This window comes from Rhinolophus sinicus, linkage group LG15 (assembly GCF_036562045.2).
Source record: "Rhinolophus sinicus isolate RSC01 linkage group LG15, ASM3656204v1, whole genome shotgun sequence".
NCBI lineage: Eukaryota > Metazoa > Chordata > Mammalia > Chiroptera > Rhinolophidae > Rhinolophus > Rhinolophus sinicus.
Window position 1 is genome coordinate 30314760 of NC_133764.1, and position 23689 is coordinate 30338448.

Sequence of the window (23689 nt, forward strand, 5' to 3'; positions counted from 1 at the left end):
TAGTCTCACTTTGGCAAGATAGAAAATATATGTGGTGGAACTCTATCAGTTGAACTTGACCTAGGTAAACATTGACATGCTGCATCAGTGAGTTTTAACCCTCACTACAATCATAATTACCTGGGCACTTCAAAAATTTCCAATGCCTTGGCCTTACCCCCAGAAATTCTGCTTCAATTTTTCTATTTTGGATAAAACAATCTGGGAGAGTATAATGTGCAGCCAAGGTTAATAATAACTGCTCTAGATAAATAGAAATTGCAGTACATAGAGATATTAGTTTTTTTCTAGGTAAAAGCTATTTACATGTAGGGGATCCTAGAATTTACGCAAAGGTGTTTCAGTGTTGGCTTAGGTTGACTATACATTTCTAGATTCATTTAAACATGCCCATTAAGCCCTGTGACTTGTTCCCTCATTGCCTCTGTAAATGTGTGCATAGTTCCTGATGGATTTTGCTATCAGAGGAGGAAAAGCACTTGCGTTTTTCCACTGGGAGCTTGTTGGTGGATTTTGGCTAGAATCCCAACCCAGAAAGAGACAACATTGAAAGTATTTTAAAAAAAAATCTGAGCTGTTGCTAAATGTTTAATGTTATGGTCAAAGTCTCTGCTGGTAAAGTAAATAAGAAAGTTTTTGAACATGTGATGCAATATGATTTCAGGAATACAAAACCTTGGACTCTGAGTCTAGGTTTCTATAGTTTAATTTAGAAATTAAAGTGGGAAAAGATATAAATTCATTAAAAGTTTTAAGTACAAGGTCCTATGTTTCATGTAAAACAAATGTTGTTATGTATTCAACTTAAGTCTCTATGAGCCTATGTGTTGCTGTTCATGGTTAATGAAACATAATATACTAAGTGTAACATTAAAACCAAGAGTTGGCTAATCTTTAGTGGTGAGTATAAACCCTATCAATACAAAACAGCTATTTGATTTGCCAAAATTCCTTGGATTTTTTCCTTAATGGTTTTTCCATTTGCTCGGCCAAATTAAACGTCAATGGTAAGTTTAAATGTGTCTTTAAAATGTCATTTAATGTCAATTATCAGTTGGCTCCTTAGTTATTATCATAAGTTAGTTATTGGAAAATGAGTTGAACTATACAGATAGGGCCAACCGCAGATCAATCACATGGTATTAAAGTGACACGAAACAATAAATCACAGACTGGAAGGTGAACAGCTGCATCTCATCTTAAGCCTCATCATAAAGGTTTTTCATTAGACCCATGTGTGTTTTTAGAAGAGTTCTATGGTCGGAACTTCTTATAATTCTCAGACACATTCAAGAGGCAAAGTGCTCAGGACTAATAATACTTGTCATTTATTAATTGTGCACTTTACCATCTATTATCTTAGTATTTCATGATGCACAAGGGAAAATTTTGCTAGCCCAAAAAAAACAACCCCCAGGCCCCAAACACTCATGATTCTCCCTAAGAGCTGTCAAACTAAGTCTGATTTAGTTGTTTCTTTGTTTTCCTGTTACTTTGTCTTTGCATCATTTTCCAAGAGTTCAGTATTCAGTAGCTGGTAAATAGGAGCTGGGTGTCAATAATTCAATATACAGAGGGTACCAAAAAAGTGTGTATCCATTTTAAGAAAGGAAAACTATATTAAAATTGTAATACTCAATATATACCAATAACAAAAGATGAATGCAAGTCACATATGACTTCTGCAATGACAAGAGGTGCTCAAAGTGGTTCCCATCAGCGTCCAGACACTTCTGATTACGGCAAACTACTGCTTGAGCAACGTTGACCAAAGTGTCCACTTGTATACATTTTTTTTGGCATATATATATATATATATATATATATATATATATATACACACACACACACACACACACACACACACACACACATATATATATATATATATATATATATATATATATATATATATATATAAACTTAAAATTGGTAAAACTTTATCCATTACATTGACTTGTAGGGGTGATGCAAATAAAAGTTCAGACCTCATCTGGTCCAGTTTAAGAACAATATCTCAGTAAGAGTACTCTCAAGGAAGCCACAGAAAAGGTGCACATTCTTGTTTTGTTGTTGTTATATTTTCAAAGAATTTCAAATTTCAAACATACCTAAAATGTCCAAGAACAGAATAAAAACCTTCTACATACTTTTTACCCAGAGACCCCATTCCAGTTTCCCCAAATATCCTCTCTGGCTCTTACAGCAAAAGGATCACTTGGTCCATCCACTTACCGCGCTGCCTACGCTCCCTTGGGCTTCCTTTGCCTTTCTGAAGATTGCAGGGTAGTCATTTTGCACAGTGTCCTTCAACTTGGGTGTGTGCAATACTTCCTCATGACACAACCCAGATTATTATGTTTTGGGCAGGAATATCTCAGAGGGGATGCTATGTTCTTCTCATTGCATCCCGTTGAGGGGGGGGACACATGTCAATTTGTCCCATTAATGGTGGTATTAATTTTGATTATTTGATTAAGATGGTGTCTGCCAAGTTCTTCCACTAGAAATTTCCTTTTTTCCCCTTTGTAATAAATAATTGTTTTATGTGGAAACACTTTAAAGGCCATATGATCATCTCATTTCTTATCCCACTTATCTCACATCTCCTAGTTTTAGCATCCATTCCAGTATTTCTTGCCAGAATGTTTCTATGATGATTTCCAAATTGCAATTTTCTGATTCCAATATTCCTCCTGTATTAATTAATTGGCAATTCTACTTAAAGGAATAACTTTCTTATCTTCCTATATATTTGTTTTTTTAAACGTGATTTTATTTATTTTTTAATTAAATTTATTGGGGTGACAATGGTTAGTAAAATTATATTAGGTTTCAAGTATACAATTCTGTAATATGTCATCTATATATCATATTGTGTGATCACCACCCAGAGTCAGTGCTCCTTCCATCACCATATATTTGACCCCTTTTAACCTCTTCTACCACCCTCCCCCCACCCTCTGGTAACCACTACATATTGTCTGTGTCTATGAGTTTTTGTTTCTTTGTCTTATTCCTTTGTTGTTTCAGTTTTATATCCCACATGTCAGTGAAGTCATATGGTTCTTGACTTTTTCTGTCTGACTTATTTCGCTTTGTATAATAATCTCAAGATCCATCCATGTAGTCGCAAAGGGCAATATTGCATCTTTTCTCATGGCAGAGTTGTATTCCACTGTGTATATGCGTATAGACCACATCTTTATCCAATAGTCTATTGAAGGACATTTTGTTTTTTTCCATCATGTCTTGGCCACCATAAATAAAGCTGCAATTAACATCGGAGTTCATATGACTTTATGGGTAAATGTTTTCAGATTTTTGGAGTATATACCCAGGAGAGGGATTACTTGGTCATATGGTAATTCTATTCTTAATTTTTTGAGGAACCTCCACACTGCCTTCCATAATGACTGCACCAGTCTGCACTCCCACCAACAGTGTATGAGGGTTCCTTTTTCTCCACAGCCTCTCCGACACATGTTATTATTTGTCTTGTTGATGATAGCCATTCTGACTGGGGTGAGGTGATATCTCATGGTGGTTTTTATTTGTATTTCTCTGATGATTAGTGATATAAATATTTGTTAATGTGTTTATTGCTCTGAATGTGAACTCACTGATTCCTGTATTAGTCAATGGATTATAACACGTTACTGTCATTACTTACTTTGGCACTCACATTCTCCCATGTTTGACTAGTGAGAGCCCCTTCAAATGACTTCTGGGTCCTTTTAACATGTTCTCCATCATTCTCTGAGCATTATCTGAGTTGTGCTTCACAACATGTTGTTCCAGGCTTACCTTGCACTTCCCTGCCCCTGGAATCAGCCAATTTTCCGAGGAGCCTTGGTGTCTTTCAGTGGAGAGTTGTATTTAGAAACCAAGATCTACTAGGTGTATTGCCACTCCTAGGCTATCTTAGGAATTATATGTACATACAGGCACACGTGCATACATAGGCACACTTTTGTATCTATAATTTTTTCTGTACCTATCTCTATCTGTAAAAAATGTATAGTGATACCTCCAGTTCCAATCAACACCACGATGTTCATTCTAGCTTTCCTTCTTCCCATTGCTACTTCTCTTCATCAGTAAGAATCCTGACTTTCATGATCATAAATGTATTTTCTTATTTTTGCTGAATCCCTTGTATGTAGTCAATCCTGTGACAGCACCGGGCTGCTATTCTCATAAGGGTCACCATGACTGCCCCACTCAGGTCTACTCCATGACTTTTGGACAGAATTAGAAAGGAAGGAAGGAAGAAAGGAAGGAAGGAAGGAAGGAATTGATTTTAAATTGAGGTATAATTAGCATATAATAAAATGCGCAGATCTTAAATGTTTGGTTGGATAAGTTTGGACAATTGCATGTCCCCAAGGAACAACCACCTAAAATAAAATATAGACTATTTTCTCCCCACCCCCAGAATATTCCTTCAGGTGAGGCAGTACATCCATCAGCAAGCATCATGAAAAAACCCTTCTCCCTATCGTACTCCTGTCAATGTCTATCACTCATTTTGCAGCTGCTGTCAAAATGTTCTCAATCTCAGACTTCTCAAAGTTTCTTTTCCTGATGCCCAGCCTGCTTGGTTTCACTCTGTCTTGCTCCATCCACCCAGAGCTTTATTATATAGGACACCTCAGCCTTTCTTCACTAGTGTCTCTCTTCTCCACAGTAAAGCCAAGCCTGGGAGCAATCTAGCAAACAAGAATCCTTCCCCTTCTCTCTCTCTCTCTCTCTCTCTCTCTCTCTCTCTCATTGTGATTTAATCACAAAAGGGGAAGGGCCACCATTATTTTATATTAATGGCAGTACATTTTCTTCTTATCATGCAACACAATGTTCATTAGAAGCACAGTTTAAGAACCAGTGCCTGATAAGAACATTTCTTAAACTGATGTTGTCTCAAGGAACTTTAGACCTGTGGCTACAAACCAAGACCACCCCAATGAGAACAAGCAAAGCCTGTTTATTTAGATATTTCTATAGCAAGGGAGGCAGCCATCATCATTTGTGTTTGGTAGAGAGTGAAAGTCAGTTAGAGGAGTGGGAAAACTTATCAGTGGACAAAAGGGGAAAGTTTCACGTATGCCCTGGTTGGAGCTTGTTGGTATTGGGAAGTGGGAGGTGGACAAACTAGAAGTCTGGCATCCTATGTGATTGGTTAGAAGAACATATTTGGCTTTTTCTGGTTGGTCCTAAGTTGGGCCGATTGCTACAGAGATTGTGATGTGTCTTCTGGGACTGGTTGCTGCAGCGATATGGATCAGAGTTCTATTTTTATATATTCTCTGGTCATTGTCCATTTGTATACTCAGTTCCTTAGAGCAAAAGAAGTTTAGGATAACTATAAATCATGAAGGGTCCCCTCTGAACCTTCTCAAGCAACATCCTCGCATTGGCCATTCTCTCCTCCTACTCAACTCCTTTTGTTCTTTGAGTCCCCATCAACTTTCCAGTTCCTAAAACAGGACTAGAAATCTGGCTAGACAGATCTAAGAAGTATTAAGAATGGATGAGAAGGATTTTGTGTTGATTTGATATGCGCAGATTGAGGATTCAAGGATAACTCTAAGGTCGTAACTGGAGCTACCGGGAGGATCTTGTTACTAACTGCAGGTAAAAGAGGAGTTGGAAGAACAATCACCATGTGAGACGAAAGGATAAGCTCAGTTTTTCAGCATTTTAGTTTAGATGCCTCTGTGAAGAGTCATACATCTGGGAGCTGGAATATCATTCTAGAGTTATAGAGACTGAAACCCAGAAAGTAAGAGATGCTCCTAAGTTTATATGCCAGGGTGGTGGGTGAAGCAGGCACGTCCGTCTTTTGGGGATCCAACCACTAGGTACATCAAACAAAGGATGGAGAAAGAGAGGTCTAAACTGGAGACCCGGCAATCTGGGAATCATCAGGATTCCATCAGAGACAATAATGAACTGTTTTGTGCCTTTAACATAAATGTTATGAAGACAGAAACTGTCTCCCAAAGATTTCGCAAGAGATTCGCAGAAGTGAAAGTAAATGGTTAAAGAATGTAGGCCTCAGCGTTCCTTTCAAATCATGATACTTCATCTTCTGTTTACAGAGATAAAAGTACACAAAAAATGGTTAATGTTTAAGCACTTTTAGAGTTGCATCTCTCTCTTTGGTAGAGGAAAGCCACTTTGGCAGTGCCAGTCAGAATCATCCACAATGATTTCTCCAGGGCTCATCTTCTTCTTGAGTTTTCTCTGCCATGTCGCTATTGCTGGACGGAGTGAGTATTCTTCACTTTTGCAAAAATAATTGATATATCTGACCCCCTGCTACATGCCAGGAACCACTAATGATAACTTAAATTCTCTTTAGGGTGGATGCTGGAGAGGCTAGATTGATACCTGTTCTTTAATATTGCAATGCTTAAAGCTCCTCCCTAAGATAGTCAGCCAGGTTAAGCCTCAGTGTGCTGACCTCTAAAATGGAGATAACAATAGTACCCTTCAATGGGTTGTTGAGGCGATTAGGTGACATATGGCATGTCTGAAGTATCTGGCACAGGACTTGGTAGAATTATTATTGGCAGCAATGAGTAGTTTTTATTTCCATATTAGCTGAGCTTAAAAATGAAAATATAGATTTCTTAACCAACTGCTTTGTGCTCTATTTCAGCCTGTCCGAAGCCAAATGATTTACCGTTTGCCACAGTTGTTCCCTTAAAATCATCCTACGAACCAGGGGAGCAGATAGTGTACTCCTGCCTTCCAGGCTATGTGTCCCGGGGAGGGATGAGACGGTTTACCTGCCCTCTCTCAGGATTTTGGCCCATCAACACGCTGAAATGTATACGTAAGTCAGTACCTTCTCGCATATTCTCTCCCCCTCATTTGGATTCTGGACCTGCTCTGGGGGCAGAAGGCCTGCAGAGCTACAGAGTGGAGGGCTATGAAGAAATAAGAGGGTCTGGAGCTCCATGAGAGAAAAGACTAAGGGCAGTAGATGCTATTTAGAGAAGAGGAGATGAGCTTAGCCTGGGAGTAGGGGAGAAGTAAAAAAGAGACCTGGGATGACAAAAGCAAACGGAAATACTGTGGAAGTGAAAAGAGAAGTGCAGATACTCTGAAATTGAAACAGATGCCAAAGAGACATTTGAAAAAATAAAACATGCGGAATCACCATATCTTTGGACTTTGCCTCAAAATGAGAGCAGATTTAATAGGTATTAAAATCACAATAAATTTCATCTAAATTGTGTATGTATTACATGTTATATTTTTAATAAAATATAGATATATTATATTAATAATATAATATAAATTACATACATATATCTCATTATTGATTTATGGTAGATGACTATTATACTTTTGTTCATTCCTCAGAGCGTGGCTCTATGATATCATGCTGGCATTATTTTTTACAATATTGAGTAATCAACCAGACAGAATTTCTAGCAACTTTATGTAGAAGTTAAGCACTGAAAATAACTATATGAACCTATCTGGAATCTGGTTGTTTTGGTCATATGGACATGACTTTTGTGAAAATTACATACTTTCACACAAGTGATTTTAATATACTTTTTGATTCAAAAAGATCAACCATAATTTTTAATGAAAAACCACTATCACATCATTAGGGAATTTTTTTCTTTAAATCAGCCATAACTCTGGAACACTAACAATTTAATTTTTCAAGTTATTTTCAATATTTTTGTGTTGTAGCAGAGAGCAGATACCGTAGTGTATTTTTCTATTTTCATCAGCCTATCAAAAACAGTGACTATGTGTCTACCGTCTTCATAATCATTATTTTATTGGCTGCATTATAGCTCAGCTGTTGATTTACCATCATTCATTAAAATAACTCCCTGATAGTGAACATTTAGACTGTTCGATTCTTGTTATTAGAGGTAGCAGTGTAATGAATACCGTAGTGCATACATCATTTGACTTAGTATAGTTATTTGCTCAGAATAGTTACCTGGAGAGTTAATCAGATCGAAGGATCGAAATGAGTTTATATATTTTTATTTTAATAGGAAATTCTATATTCTATAAATAGATATTTACCTTTCTATCTTTAAATCACAGCCAGAGTATGTCCTTTTGCTGGAATCTTAGAAAACGGAGCTGTCCGCTATACAACCTTTGAATATCCAAACACAATCAGCTTTTCGTGTAAAACCGGGTAAGGACTTCCAGATGGCTGAGTGGATGCAGCACATTTCTATGCCCTTAAACTAAACATCAAGACTGGCCCATATTTTCTTTCTAGCCTTTAGGCTGGACTTGCTGAATACAAATCACTGAATACAAATACACAGTGGTGTTGAGGTGGGGTGAGGAGTGGAGAATATGACAACTGGTGAAATATATCTAATTTTTCTGCTCCTGATTAGTTACTTATCTGAGGAGGGACATTGAAATTATGGAAACTGGATGAATACTTCCTTATAACCCCTGGGCCAAATCTTGGTATGAGGCTTAAAATGTTTTAGGACTTGGATTTGGGCTTTAGTTATGAGGCTAATTTGATGGATTGACCTGGTAGTCTCTAGAAGACAATTCTATGGAGAAGGTTAGGAGTGTGATGATGTAATTCTCACCTAATGCAGTACAACATCCCCAGGAAGAAAGCACTTATGGTTGGTAATATAGCTCGTCTGTTTTATGAGCAAAGACACCACCGGTGACATTGGTGATAGCATGTTGGCTGTCCATTAGAGCAAAATTTTACTGACGATCCTTGTTTGGGATTGGAGATTAAAAGATACTCTGTGTGAAAAAGAAATGCAGCTCTTTCATCTGAAACACTTATTTACTGGTGGGTCTGATGACGAATGATATTGAAAACCTTGGTTTTAAGGACAGAATGTTACGTTTTTCCATGGAAATAGACTGCATTGTTTTTTGTTTGTTTGTTTCCCAAATTTGTTTAAATTTTTCATTACAGTGGCTATACAATGTTATATTAGTTTTAGGTGTGCAGCATAGTGATTAGACATTTATATAACTTACGAAGTGATCCCCCCAACGATAGACTACATTGTTTTTACACACTCATGTCAGTATGGTCTCAGGAAATAGATAGTAGAGATTACTCAGTTTGATTTACTTTTGTGGTCCTGAAAAAGAAATGGTTCTTTGCTTTACGTAAGAAGCAGTCAATTTAGCCAGCTGGTTAGAGATGCGGGATTTGGGGTTTGGCTTCTACACCTACCACTTATAGAACCCTCTCATTCTTTAGCAAATCACCTGCAACATTAGGCTGGGAGACTTCATGAGCCCTAACTGAGTGTTAGGCGGCTCAGGAAAACAGCATTATAAAATGGGAAAGAAGTCAATAATTTAATCTAAAGCAATGTACAGGGGAGAAGACATTTGAGACGCTCTTGATGGATTATTTTCCTGGTGGATGGATTAAGTTTTCCTTTTGCAGGTTTTATCTGGATGGAACTGATTCTGCTAAATGCACTGAGGAAGGCAAATGGAGCCCGGATCTTCCTGTCTGTGCTCGTGAGTCTGTGGGTCGCAGTTATGGGGAAGGTGACCAGTTGGTTAGCCTGGGACTTTCCTGGTTTTAACACTAGTTCCATACCCCGGAAGCCCTTCAGTCTCAGTTCCATGAGAAGGTTGGTCTCCCTTATGGAGAATTTTCATCCTGATAATATCTTACTCTTGGAGGATGAAACAACCACTGTGGAGTGACAGAAAGGAAGCATTCTACTCATGAACGCATTTTGTATCCTCTACCTGATGGAGCCAGTGATTTCTGGGTTTATTAATTCCAACCCTCTCACAGTGTTTTGGCAGGGGCTTGGATATGTGTGACGTTGGTCTACCAGGGACTGCCACCATTTGACTAGAAGAACTTCTGGGAACAGTGGGACCTTCTTCCCACTGTGGAACCTCATTCATTTATTCACTCATTCATGTATTCGGTAAATAGGTAGTGAGGGCCTAATATGCGCCATATCCTGTTCTCAGCACTGAGTCTACAAAGCTCAGGGAGACGAGCTCTGCCCTCAGCAAGTAAGTCTAATGATGAAGGAGACAAAAGATGTCACCTTCACGGTAAACTGTGAGCCCATCGAAGGGCCCTGCGTCCTAAAAGCTGATGGAGTTTCCTCCAAAGGCACTGGTGATTTATTCAGGGGACGTGCAATTAAACAGTCAGGGTAAGTTCTGGGCTTTGCTTATATAGGGAGGGACACTTTTACATTCCGTAGCTTGTGATTTATGTAAGTCTAGTCTTTGATCAGGACGCCCAGGCATTACAATAACAGTTACGGATTTTTAACATTTCAGTGAGATCTGTCCTGGCAAAGCAAATAGAAACATAAAGCAATTTCAAATAAACACTAGGTGAAGAAAACCTGAACTACCAAAAAAATTTTTGAGGGATACATTGAGTTTTTTACTTAGCAGTGGGAATCACCATGGTTCCTATAAATCGTTTCCCTTTTCAGGCAGATTTATATCTATTGTATAGTCACTTTTTTCTTTTTAGTTACAAGCAGATAGACGACTTTAGCTTCAATCTGATCCATAATAAATGAATACTTCCCATACTTTAATGTACATATGAATCACCTGGACAGCTTGTTAAAATGTGGATTCTGATTTGTGGACCTGGTGTGGGGCTGAGCTTCTGCGTTTCTAACAGGCTCCAAGGCAATGCTCTCATTTCTGGTCCAGGGATCACACTTTGAGTAGCAAGACCCTCAATAATTCAAGTTAAATCACATTTTCGTTTGCACTAACTTCCATTATGTTAGTGTAACTTTTCCTGGACTTGTTGAAACTCCCTATTAGTCAGGTCAGGAAGACAACCTATACCATTTCTCTGTTTAAAGCTCCTTGGATAAGCTCCATACATACAGAGTGCAAATGTAGGAGGTATTTAATAGGAACAAACAAACCTGAACTAGATGTCAGAAACTCAGATGTGGAACTCAGATGTCACAAATGACTTTATACCAAGTTGGCGTCATCAGCAATAATTACCAGATGATCCCTTAGCAATATCGTCCACCAATTCTGACTTCTAGAAACATCTTCCAAGGTAGCATTTGGATCAACATTTTAATGGAAATCTAATCATTGTGTTATTGTAAAAGGCAAAATAGCAGTGGTAAGATTTAACTTTACTTCATTTTTCAGTTTTTTTACTGGCTCAGACATTTGATTTTTAAACCATATTTTCTTATTTGGCTTCTACAATTGACTGTTTTTAACCCAGACAGTCAATCGCATTTTGCATTTTCTCAAGTTAATTTTCAGGTATTTTTTTTCCTTTCTGGAAAGAGGATACGTATTTAAAAGACTCAATTATTTTCATAAAACTGACAGTTCTTTCTTTTTCCAGCTGTAACCTGCCCTCCACCATCCATACCTAAGTTTGCAGAACTCAGAGTTTATAAGCCACAGGCTGGGAACAACTCCCTCTATGGAGAAAATGTAGTCCTTAAATGCTTGCCACAATATGCCATGTTTGGAAATGATACCATTACATGCACAGAGCATGGAAATTGGACTGAATTACCAGAATGCAGGGGTAAGTATAATAATAAGGAAAAATAATTATGATAGTGCAATTCTCATTTTGAAAACGATTGAAAATTCCGATATTACAGATATCTATTGAATGATTTAAAACAAGCGTTTCGGTTTTTTTTGTTTTGTTTTGTTTTGTTTTGTTTTTCATATGGGGAAACTATCAGTAATAATACCTAGCACTTTTGGGGGTATTTAACTCTGGGCCAGGCACTAGTCTCCTGCTATATATGTGTCACCTCATTTAATTCTCCCAAGCCCTAAGCAGTAGGTACTTTTGCTTAACACTTCACCTAGATGTATCGACTATCAACATGTTGTGACATTTGCATTCTCCCCACACCCTCTCTCCAGATACTTTTTCCCTAAACCATCTGAAAATAAGGTGTACGCATCGTGACACTTACCCATTGTACTTCAGCACAAATGTCCTATGAACAAAGGACATTCTCCTATATTATCACTGTACTGAAGACGTTTAGCATGTTTTGAATTACTAACAATAATAATTTAAACAATTATAATACAAGCAATTAAAAACATGTATTTAATATGCAAATTTTTCCAATTAACCCAGGAGTATCCTTTATACATGTGTTTTATGTGAGATCTAATCAACAATCACACATTCTGTTTAGTTGTCATGGCTCTTTAGTCTCCTTTAATTAAGAATGATCCCCTGTCTTTTTAGTTGTCTTTCAGTGACATTTTTGAAGAGTACAGGCTAGTTGTCTTGTGGAATGTTCCATAATCTGAATTTGGTTACTTCTTTACTCATGATTAGATTCAAGCTATATAATTTTGTTGAGAATACATGCCATCACCTGAGGAGGCACATGATACCAGTCCACTACTGGTCATGCTTAGTTTGATCCCTTGGTCAGGTGGGGTGTGACAGATCCTTTCTTAGTAAAGGACCTCTTTCTCTTTGGAATTAGTGAGCAACCTGTGGGTGATACCTGGCGATTGTGTGAATATCCAGTCTCTAGCAGTCATTTTACCATCTGCTGGCAATCCTTGACTCAGCCAATTACAACACTGGTGGCTGCAAAATGATGACTGTCTAATTCTATCTTTTCTTCTATATTTATTAGCTGACATTCTTCTACAGAGAAGAGCTTTTCTTCCATGGACAGTTTCTTTTCATATTAATATAGACTCATAGATTTCATTGAATATGTGGAGGAGTCAAAATTGAGTCAAGTAATCCAACTCTGGAACTTGTCCTCTTTATAAAATTATTTAAAAATATTTTTTTTACTGTTCAATTACAGTTGATATTGAATATTATATTAGTTACAGGTATACAGGATAGTGGTTAGACATTTATATAACTTACGAAGTGATCCCCCCAATAAGTCTAGTACCCACCTGACACCCTACATAATTGTTACAATATTATTGACTATATTCCCTATGCTGTACGTCACATCCTTGTGACTGTTTTTAATAACTGCCAATGTGTGCATCTTAATCACCTCACCATTTTCACTCCCAAACACCCTTCTCATCTGAAAACCATCAATTTGTTCTTAGTATCTATGAGTTCGTTTCTGGTTCGTTTGTTCATTTAGTTTGTTTTTTAGATCCCACATATTAAGTGTAATCATATAGTATTTGTCTGACATTTCACTAAGCATAATTGAAGTCTGTCCTCAAACTACCTCATTAAACTACTTCCTAAGAGCTCTGTGCTCCTGGCTCCAGCTCTGCATCTTGTACCAGAGTAAATAAGGATATGGGTTTGGGACCTTACTGTTGAGGATCTTAAATTAAGAAGGCCAGGAAGCAGCATCATGTTTCTCCTTCATAGTTCATGGTGGCTTCTTGTATAATCTGAAAACAATCATAAGAATTAGACTTAACATTAAACAGCCAAATAATGGTGTGCTAATGTGCATGGAAGAAGTCTTTGTGTTTTAATTTCATGGTTTGTTGATTAAAAGAGACAGACTTTTATTTTTCTTCTTTCAAACCCACCATCTTAGATTTCATGGAGATGAAATTTGCCATAAGTATTACCTTATGATTATGTGAAAGCCCAAAGGACTTGGGAACTTGTTAATTTACTTTCAGAGTGGTATTGTTTCTTTTTTAATATCCAGAGGTCCCATGAGTATAAGAGAAGGGGCACAGAATTAAGCACCTACAAAGGTACCAAAAAATTGCATTCCAATTGCAGAAACACCAAGTGATTCAGTGGTGTAAGGGAGACTAGAATGTAACTATTTCATAACTACTGGACAACACCACTATTTATACTATGTCTTATTGAATAATTTTTTTAGAAGTAAAATGCCCTTTCCCATCAAGACCAGAAAATGGATTTGTGAACTATCCTGCAAAAGAAGTACTTTATTACAAGGATAAAGCTACATACGGCTGCCATGATACATTTGTCTTGGATGGCCCAGAAGAAGTAGAATGTAATAAATTTGGACTTTGGTCTGCACAGCCAAGTTGTAAAGGTATGAACTATGGGTGAGGTCTTAAAATGACTCTGAATTTATCCAGTGGATCACCTTTACTTGCCATTTTCTTGTTCCCATCATTTCCCACTTGTTGCTCAGCCTTGCTTCACTGCTATTGGCATGTGAAAGACTTTAGGACTCATGTGTGCATGGGGAAGCTTCATGCTTAGCAAGCTTGTTTGAAATTAAACTGTATGAAATAAACAGGTCCTTTGTAAGCATTGATAATATGGCTGACGATTCTGTGGGCTTCCTAGAATTGCTTTTTAAATCTTTGCCTGTGAGCATCTGTTTCTGCTTCATTCTAGTCAAGACTCTTCTCACTGTTGTAAAAACCAAACACATATTCAAGCTATAAAGAGTTCAAAGAGATGGGGCTTACATGAAAGGGCAGTCTCTGGTAGAAGTTCTTTTACACTGAAGCCTAAAATCGGATGCTTCCGCTCTGACCTTCTTATGTGGCTACTGTAGGGGAAGAAAAGGCTGTCTTGGAATCCATGACTAATGGTTCTCTTGATAAAGAACTGCTATTAGCAATGATACTGATGGTACTCACTATATACAGTCTTGGAATCTTCGTGTCTTGAGCAATTTGTTTCAAGTGCCCTCATCCACTGGTTCAAATGCTACAGTCTCTGTAAGAAAGACTAGCCATTCTCCTAAGTCTTGACTACAAATATTATCTCTTTCAGCATCTTGCAAAGTTCCTGTTAAAAAAGCTACGGTGCTATATGAAGGAGAGAGAGTAAAATTCCAAGACAAATTTAAGAATGGAATGCTGCATGGTCAAAAAGTTTCTTTCTTCTGCAAAAATAAAGAAAAGAAGTGTAGCTATACAGAGGATGCTCAGTGCTTAGATGGCACCTTTGAAGTCCCCAAATGCTTCAAGGGTAAGTTAAACACTGCAACTTTTAGCTAGGACTTCCATTTGCCCTTCACCTTGATCAGTACTTTACTTATATAATGACTATGAGAAGCCATGTCAGTTTGGCCACTGGACTCTTAAAAAGAGGAGGCAGGAGGAATCACGAGATGAAGCAGTAAGCTGCAGTTTCTCCACTTGCATAAACATTTTCTTTCTCAATTTTTTCCCTTAAAACTCAGGGTTGTGGTTTTATTGATGAGTGTGGAGGTGAAGTATGCCATCTTGTATAATTCCAAATTAAGCTTGAATAATAATAATAATAATAATAATAATAATAATAATAATAAATGGAATGTTGAATAGTGATCATATTTACCACCTCTTGGTCCCAAATTATAAAGAATTCACCCCAAATTACAAAGTAGCTCATGGCAATAATAATTGGTTTATAGATCATCTAACATTTTTTTTTCTTCCTTTAAGCAATTACCAGAATTTGAAAAGTATCCTCTAGAGCAAAATATTCATTAGAGCAAAATATTTTAAGGAAGATGATCACGTTTGTGTGAGATAAAGAAGTTTACAATGGCCAGTGTTTACAGCTGCCAGCCTTTCAAGGTTTCATGTGTAGGGTGTAAATATCTTTGTTGATATGAAGGAAGTGCCGGCAGAAACTGAAACTGTTGTTGGCTCTAGGTTTGGAAATGCTCCAAGAATGTTGACAGCCTTATGCCAGCTGATGAGGACAGAGTTGGGAGCAGATGTAGAGAGGGGTCTGAGAAGTGGCCAGCCAGTGAGAGAGAGGGGATGATAACTTGTAAATAATAGCTATCTCATCGGTTTGATTATTAGAAATATTACATATGACATGGAGTAAGTGCTCAACCAATGACAGTTGCTACCATTATAATTACAAAAAGTTTAAAATGCACTGCATAAATTGTTATTGTTATCTCACCAGCACAGCCCTGGTGACATGTTAAATACCAATATTGACAAAGCACCATAAGCCTAGTACAAATCAGTAGAAAAAGTATTAGAAGAGGATAATTAAAAGAAAACCAAATGGAGCTTTGTTGACATATTTCTTCAGGCTAGTCTCCCTCGCAGTCTTCAGACAGATGTCATGCTGTTAGTGCAATGGGGAATAAATAAAGTGCTGATACAGTTATTTATTTTTTTAAATCTTGCTTGTCAGAGCTATATAGAACCTTCTATTTTCTCTCTTGGAAATGAGTGCCTTATTATATCCCTGATGCTTTTGTGTGTCATGTAAACCTCACACTAAATGGTTTCATTCATATAATTTGTATTTGTAGATTTAAATATATTTGATTCATCTTAGCTATTTCACAAATTTAAGAAATCATTGTTTCTCTTAGAATGTTTATCTTTTTCTCCCCAAACAGAACACAGTTCTTTGGCTTTCTGGAAAACTGATGCATCAGATGTAAAGCCATGTGAGGCTGATGTTCAGATTCAAAAGTAAATGTCATACTTGTATCTGTGTTTGTCCAAAGAACCTAATGGAAATGGAAAAATAAAGTGACTGAATTTATGCCTCAGCCATTGCAGTGTTACCCTTCATTGTGGCTTACTCTTAGTTATATTATATGATGTTTCAAATACCCCAGTATTTGAAACATCATCGTTTCATGGTTGTGAAGTGGAAAGTGTAAGCAATTACCTGGGTAACTCAGTTCTCCTCTCCTTAATTCTGCTCTCAAATGCTTTCACCTAAAATGACTGCAATGCAGTGTTTTTCATATTATAGTCCACAGACCCCCAAATCAGTAACACCTGGTACTTACTACAAAGAAAAAAATGCTAATTTCAAAGGATGGCCCAAAAATCTGCGTTTATGACAAAGTCCCCAGATAATTCTTTATATTCTCAAATTCAGAATCATGGCCATGAAGGAATAAGCATGAACTTCCAGGTCAATAGAACTGAATACGAACCCTTGATGTTTTGTTTACAAAATGCCTAAAAATATCTTCACTTACCCACTAAAATTCCTTGCTATGTCATGACATCGGTCCTTTGTTTATATTTAATCCCCTTGCCCTTTTCTCCTTTTGTGGTACATGCTCACAAAACCCACCCCAGGCTCTGGTGGCCTTCCCTACGCTTGTTCATAGCAGCGGAATATTGCTGGAAAAAAGAGAAAAGCTCACAATCATGATAATAGGTCCCACTTTCAATTCATGGACACAAACCCTATATAAGCCCTCAGTTCTGCCTGGAAATCGTACCGTATTTCTCTTGTGTGTTCACTCTCCTACTCGGCAAGATAGCTGTTTCTTTGCTCAACCCTCCTCAAGCCACCTTCCGTCTCTTCACTCTCAACTGAGACCCTGCTCCTTATTTCACTGGGAAAATAGAAAACACCTTTTTTTTTTTTTTTTATCTTCCCATTACCAAATGCATCACTTATCAGCATCTCTGTACCGGGTACTCTGCCCTCCAACTTGTTATGATGGACGAACTCGGAGGTCCCATCTCTTTCTCCCCCCACCCTCTCTCTGTGTATTGGGGGTTGGGTTTGAAGAAGGTGTGATGTCTCCTCTCTCTAAACCCAAGGCCCTATTTCAGGATTTTGCTGAACAAAAGAGCCATCTACTCTGGATTTCCGCCCTTAGCACCAAGTTTTAGAACCACTGTTTTCTTTAACTTGTCACATATTCATTTTACAATTATCCTCCCGCTCATCCCACCTAAGAGCTCTAGGAATGGAAAGAGAGCAGTAAAGGTTTATAGCATCTCTCTCTGCCCCATACATAGTTGCTGGGTTTGCTCCAGAAAAGGAGATAATGTATTTTTCTATTATCCTTCTTTTGTTGCAAAGCCCTTCATAATTAATTTTATGGTATCAAAATTTAAATATATATATATTTTACATATATATATAAATATACATGTATGGGCAAATATATCTATATATATATATATATATATGGGCAAATTTTTAAATTGCTCACTTTGTCTCAGCTCCCTTGGGAGGGAATCGACAGGGCTGGTCACAGGTAGAGCGGTGAGGGTACCTAATGAAGATTTCCTTTAGCTTCTGATGGGTGTTTATTGGCAGCCTCTCAGTCCAGAGCTTCAAGGGCTTTTGCTCAACCTCTGAGGCACTGCCTATTGAAGCTCACACAAGGCTTCCCCCTTCTTTCACAATTGTTATTAGCTACTTGGAGCAACTAAGATATATCAACCCAGGATTTCTGAACTCCTAGAACCCAGCTCACATCCAATGAAGGAACATACGTTATGCTTTTTTTTTTTAAATTTATCTATTTATTACCTGTGACCTATTTTAGGCGTATAACCAGTAGGGCATGGGATCAGTCAGAATGGATTGCCATCCTGGACTGCAGTTAGGGAGTGGGGGTCAGGGCTGAAATTGCCTGATATACAGGCATCACCCTTTTGTTGCTAGACTGTGGGAAAGCGGGGGAGGGGCCCTTATGGGAAGACCTGGTGGCCTCTGGTGGTTGGAACTCAGAGCACTTGGGCAACAGCTATTTACCAACTGGTATAAAAGCTTTTCAATCTTTTAACGTACTGTCTGCCTTGTCATGACTGCTTTCAAGAATTTGGGACAACTTAATGTTGAAAGGATATAAACAACATAAAAATAAATCATGCACACCAAAACAAAACAAAACACACAGATTTTGTATTTTTTTGTTATAACATTTTAAGGCAAATTTTTAGAACAGTTTTAGATTTACAACAAAATTAAGAGGAAGGTGCAGAGATTTCATGTGTGAGTATACCCCCTGCCCACACACATGCATAGCCTGCCCCATTATCAATGTCGCTTATCAGGGTGGCATATTTTTTTACCAAAGATGAACCTACATGGACACATCATAATCACCCAAAATCCATAGTTTACCTTATGGTTCATTCTTGGTGTTTTACATTCTATGGATTTGGACAAATGTATAATGATATATGAGTACTGTGTTTCCCTGAAAAGTCAGACCTAACCGGGAAATAAGCCCTAGCATGATTTTTCAGGATGACATCCCCTGAGTGTTAGCCCTAATGCATCTTTTGGAGCAAAACTTGATATAAAACTCGGTCTTATTTTTGGGGAAACATGGTATATCCATTATATTATATAGAATATTTTCATTGCCTTAAAAGTCCTCTGTGCTCTGCCTGTCCTTACACCCCTGCCTCCACGACTACTGATCTTTTTATTGTCTCCATAGATTTGCCTTTTCCAGAATGTTATATAGTCATATAGAAATGTCATATAGAAATCCAGAATGTCATATAGAAATCGTACAGCATGCAACATTCTCAGATTAGCGTCCTTCCTCGGTAATAAACCTTCAAGTTTCCTCCATGTTTTCTCACGGTTTGATAGTTCATCTCTTAGTGAAGAATAATGTTCCATTGTCTGGATGTACCAGTGTATTCCTTACCCTTTTATCTACTGAAGGACACCTTGGTTGCTTCAAACTTTGGCAGTTATGAAGAAAGCTGCTATCAACATCCATGTGCAGAGTTTCGTGTGAACGTAAGTTTTCATCTCATTTGAATATTACCAAGAAGTGCAATTGCTGGATTGCATGGGAAGAGTAGGTTTTTTTGTTTGTTTTTATTGAGATATAATTGACATATAGCATTGCATTAGTTTCAGGTGTACAACATAATGATTCGAGATATGCATATATTGCAAAACGATCACCACAATAAGTCTAGTTAACATCCATCACCACACATAGTTGCACAATTTTTTTCTTGTGATGAGAACTTTTAAGATTTACTCTTTTAGCAACGTTCCAATATACAATACAGTATTATGAATTATAGTCACCATGCCAGGACTTATTTATTTTATAACTGGAAGTTTGTATCTTTTGACCATTTTCACCCATTTCACCCAGAGTAGGTTTAGTTTTGTAAGAAACCACCAAATTCTTCCAAAGTGGCTGTACCATTTTGAATTCCCACCGGCAATGAATGAGAAATATTTTGCTCCATATCCTTGCCAGATTTGTTGTCAGCGTTCTGGTTTGTGGCCATTCTAATGGGTGTATAGTAGTATCTTATTGTTTTAATTTGAATTTCCCTGATGACATGTGATATGGAACATCTTTTCATGTGCTTATTTGCCATCTAGGTATCTTTTTTGATGAGGTGTCTGTTCAGATCTTTGGCCTATTTTAAAAATCAGGTTGCTTACACCTGAAATCTATGTAATTTTACTAACAATTTTCACCCCAATAAATTTAATAATAAAAAAAATCAGGTTGCTTACTTACTTCCTTATTGTTAAGTTTTAGGAGTTCTTTGTATATTTTGAATAGCAGTCCTTTATCAGGTATGTCTTTTGCAAATATATTCTCCCAGTCTGTGGCTTGTCTTCTCATTCTTTTTGATACTGTCTTTTGCAGAGAAGAAGTTTTTAATTTGAATGAGGTCTAGCTTATCAATGATTTCTTTCATGGATCTTGTGTTTGGTGTTGTATCTAAAAAGGCTTTGCCATATTCAAGATCATCTAGATTTCCTCCTATGTTATCTTCTAGGAGTTTTATAGTTTCGTGTTTTACATTTAGGTCTATGATCCATTTTAAGTTAACATTTTGTGAAGAGTGTAAGGTCTGTGTCTAGATTCTTTTTGTTTGTTTGTTTTTGCATGTGGGATGTTCAGTTGTCCCACCACCATTTATTGAAAAAGACAATCTGTTTCATTACATTACTTTTGCTCCTTTATCAAAGATCAGTTGACTATATTTACAGGAGTCTATTTCTGGGTTTTCTATTCTGCTCCATTGGTCTATTTGTTGTTTTGCCAACACCACACCATCTTGATTACTGTAGCTTTATGTCTGTTGTTTGGAAATATTAGATGTTCACAATGCTAGAAGCTCCCAAGCCAACACTCCTATTTTAAACTTACAGTCCCTCTCTGCCATCCCCCTGCTTCACCCTACCTATTCCGCAAAGAAGCTTCTGGAATATGGAAAATTTGTTGAAGATGTCTTTTTGTACCATTTTGTTCATTGGAAGACATATCTCACTGCTGGATAGGCTTGGATCTATGAAAAACTAATCAGAGTAGACTTTAGAGCTTAGGCCATAGTACTGATTCCTCTAATTTACTAATTTTCACAGAAAGACAAATCTGCTATTTTTGCAATCTGAAGAGGCCGTTTGGATTAGAGGAGCCCATCAGTAGAAACTACCCAGTGGCAACCCCACTGTTTAATGATTATGTGGTCCATTTAGTCCCATAAGTAGACTCTCTTTTCCAAATGTTTTCTTCTTAAATGCTTAGATCACCAGGTTGCCTGTCATCAAAATTCAGCTAAACCCTCCCTAGCCACAGCGTGCGGCCATCTCCCCTGCGAGCTGATAGTCCAGAAAGCCCTACCTTCCTTTTCTCACAGGCAGCTCACTGAAGAAAGACTGAAAACTGTAACCACAGGTTGCTGATTATCGTCCTATATTTTAGCACGGCTGAATTTCATCTTCCCAGCTTATGTTATGTTACTTAACTAGCACCCCAGTGAGCCCTATAAGCTGCATATGTCCAGTGAGACCTTTTTCCAAGACAAGCAGGATCCCGAATGTGCTTTCTTCTCTTGGATTATGGCAGGATGGGTTTCTAAACACAAAGGTGTCCATGTTTTAACTTGTCGCTCATGCTATAACATACTTCTGCAAGAAGTTCATCGTACAGAAAGCGACTTCTGTCATTTGTAAGACATTGACCTATCTTCTAATATATGGGGTTCTCATTTCTGAACCCCCAACTCAATAATAAATATTCATCAGTGAAATTCCCACCGACCAGCCTGAAGATTATTTCCCACCTTCATCCCTAAATAAAATATTAAAAAGATAAAATAAAGAAAAAAAAGGAAAGAAAACAGCTTGGGATATATGCATATGTGTATATGTCTATGTGTGTGTGTGTGTGTGGTTGGTGTGCATATGTGTGTGTTTATCCCTCGTGTGTTTATGTGAGTGCACATGTTGTTTGTGTGTATGAGCTCTTTATGTGCGTGAATGTATGGTGTGCGTGTGTGTGTGTGTGTGTGTGTGTGTGTGTGTGTGTGGCGTAACTAGTTCTTTGTGTGCTAATGCTGCCTCCTAGTGGCATCTATTACTCATAAAACAATTGGAAATGAAAAGAAGACGATATTGAAGTTTCCATCATGTCAAGAACCAGGTAAAATTTTCCATATACACGTAGGAGCTCACCTTCGTTAATTCTATCTTCCCAATCATGCCATAAGAAAGGTAAACAAACCAAAGCTCAGGGAAATTATGTAACTTGGTTTACCTGGGTCACAAAGCTAATCAGTGACAGGACCAGATGTCTAAACTTCAGAACTATGTCTTTTCTGTCATTCTTAGACTGTTAAGCTATGAATTTTCCCAGTGGCTTCCTGAAAATAACTGAACTCTAATGTTGGAATTTTACAGCCTAGGGAGGGGTGCTGAAACAGGCTGGTGGAGAGATTTTTGTATAACTGAGCTTATGAAGTGCCCTCGTAGATGGTTGTCAATTTATATGGACATTGGCTAGGGCGATTATGTATATTATTGAAGCAGAGGGAGAGTTTATCTCTGTTAATAGCCTTGAGCATGGATTACCCAAGAAGGCAGGATAGAGTAAGCCACAGAGTAGGGGTGGAACAGCGAATGCAGCTTAGTTCTGGCTTAGGGGAGGAATCCAGAACCTTGTGCTAAGGGCAGTAACTCTCTTTTTTTTTTTCGGTAGTAAAGAAAAGAAAATGTGTCTCATAATTCTCAGTTTCTACTTTCTTTATACTACATCTATTTGTTGCAGAGTTCATACTTTGTGACCTGTAACTAGGAAGTTCAGAATCATTTCCTATCCAATTTAAGGGATTTACTGGCTGCAGGATTATTCTGATATTTATCTCTAATGTGTTTACATAATAATAATCATTCTTGGTATTTATAAATTGTTTTCCATTTAGATTGCGAAGAGTCATTCATGTATTTCATTCTAATGGTACAGAGTATGTTAATGCAAAATGGTGACTCACTAAAATTTGATTATTTAGAACATCAGCTTATGCATTAGTACTGTGTACAGAGCCATTGCTAGTTTTAAAACAATACATAAAAATATGCAAGATATATACACATAGTCAAATTCCAGAAAAATAGATGGAAGGCTAAAGAGAGAGTTTGCAGAAGAATAAAAGGATAGGACTAATAGAAATATTTAGATATTTCAACTTTTCTAACAGTGGAAAATGCAAATTAAAAAAAGATACTATTTTTATACATACAATCAGCACAGATTAGAAAAATTGTTGATGTGTGACAGCCACTCTTAGGGACTGTTGAGTGGAATTGCAAATTTGCAAAACACTTCTAGAAAGCAATTGAACAGTACTGATTAAAAGCCTTATTATTATTATTTTACCCTTAGAAATATCTTTATGGAGATAGCTGAAAATCCAACCATGATATATATAAAAATATATTTATTTTAATATTATTTATAAGAGCCCAAAATTACCAATAACTTACATATCCAATTACAAGAGAATAATTAAGTAACTTATGTTGTATTCAAATGCTAGCATAAGTAGACATTAAAATGATTTACATATAATCTTATATGGAAATATGTATTTATATGTCATCTTATAAGTGAATATATATATTTTACATATTTTACTATATATAAGTATATGTGATTTGAGAAAATATATACAATTGTTAATAGTAGTTATTCCTTAATGGTAAGATTACACATAATTTTTATTTTATTCTTTAAAACTTTCATTGTTTTCC

At 37.1% G+C, this 23689-nt stretch overlaps 1 protein-coding gene across 1 annotated transcript; it reads left to right on the plus strand.

Annotated features, from left to right (window-relative positions):
• Window positions 1-6104: 6104 nt before the first annotated feature.
• Window positions 6105-16451, plus strand: APOH (apolipoprotein H). Its single transcript, XM_019733043.2, has 8 exons — window positions 6105-6272; window positions 6665-6841; window positions 8086-8182; window positions 9434-9510; window positions 11363-11551; window positions 13839-14018; window positions 14714-14911; window positions 16296-16451. Exons 1-8 carry the CDS (start codon window positions 6209-6211, stop codon window positions 16373-16375), a joined length of 1062 nt encoding a protein of 353 aa, XP_019588602.2. The 5' UTR covers window positions 6105-6208; the 3' UTR covers window positions 16376-16451.
• Window positions 16452-23689: the final 7238 nt, after the last annotated feature.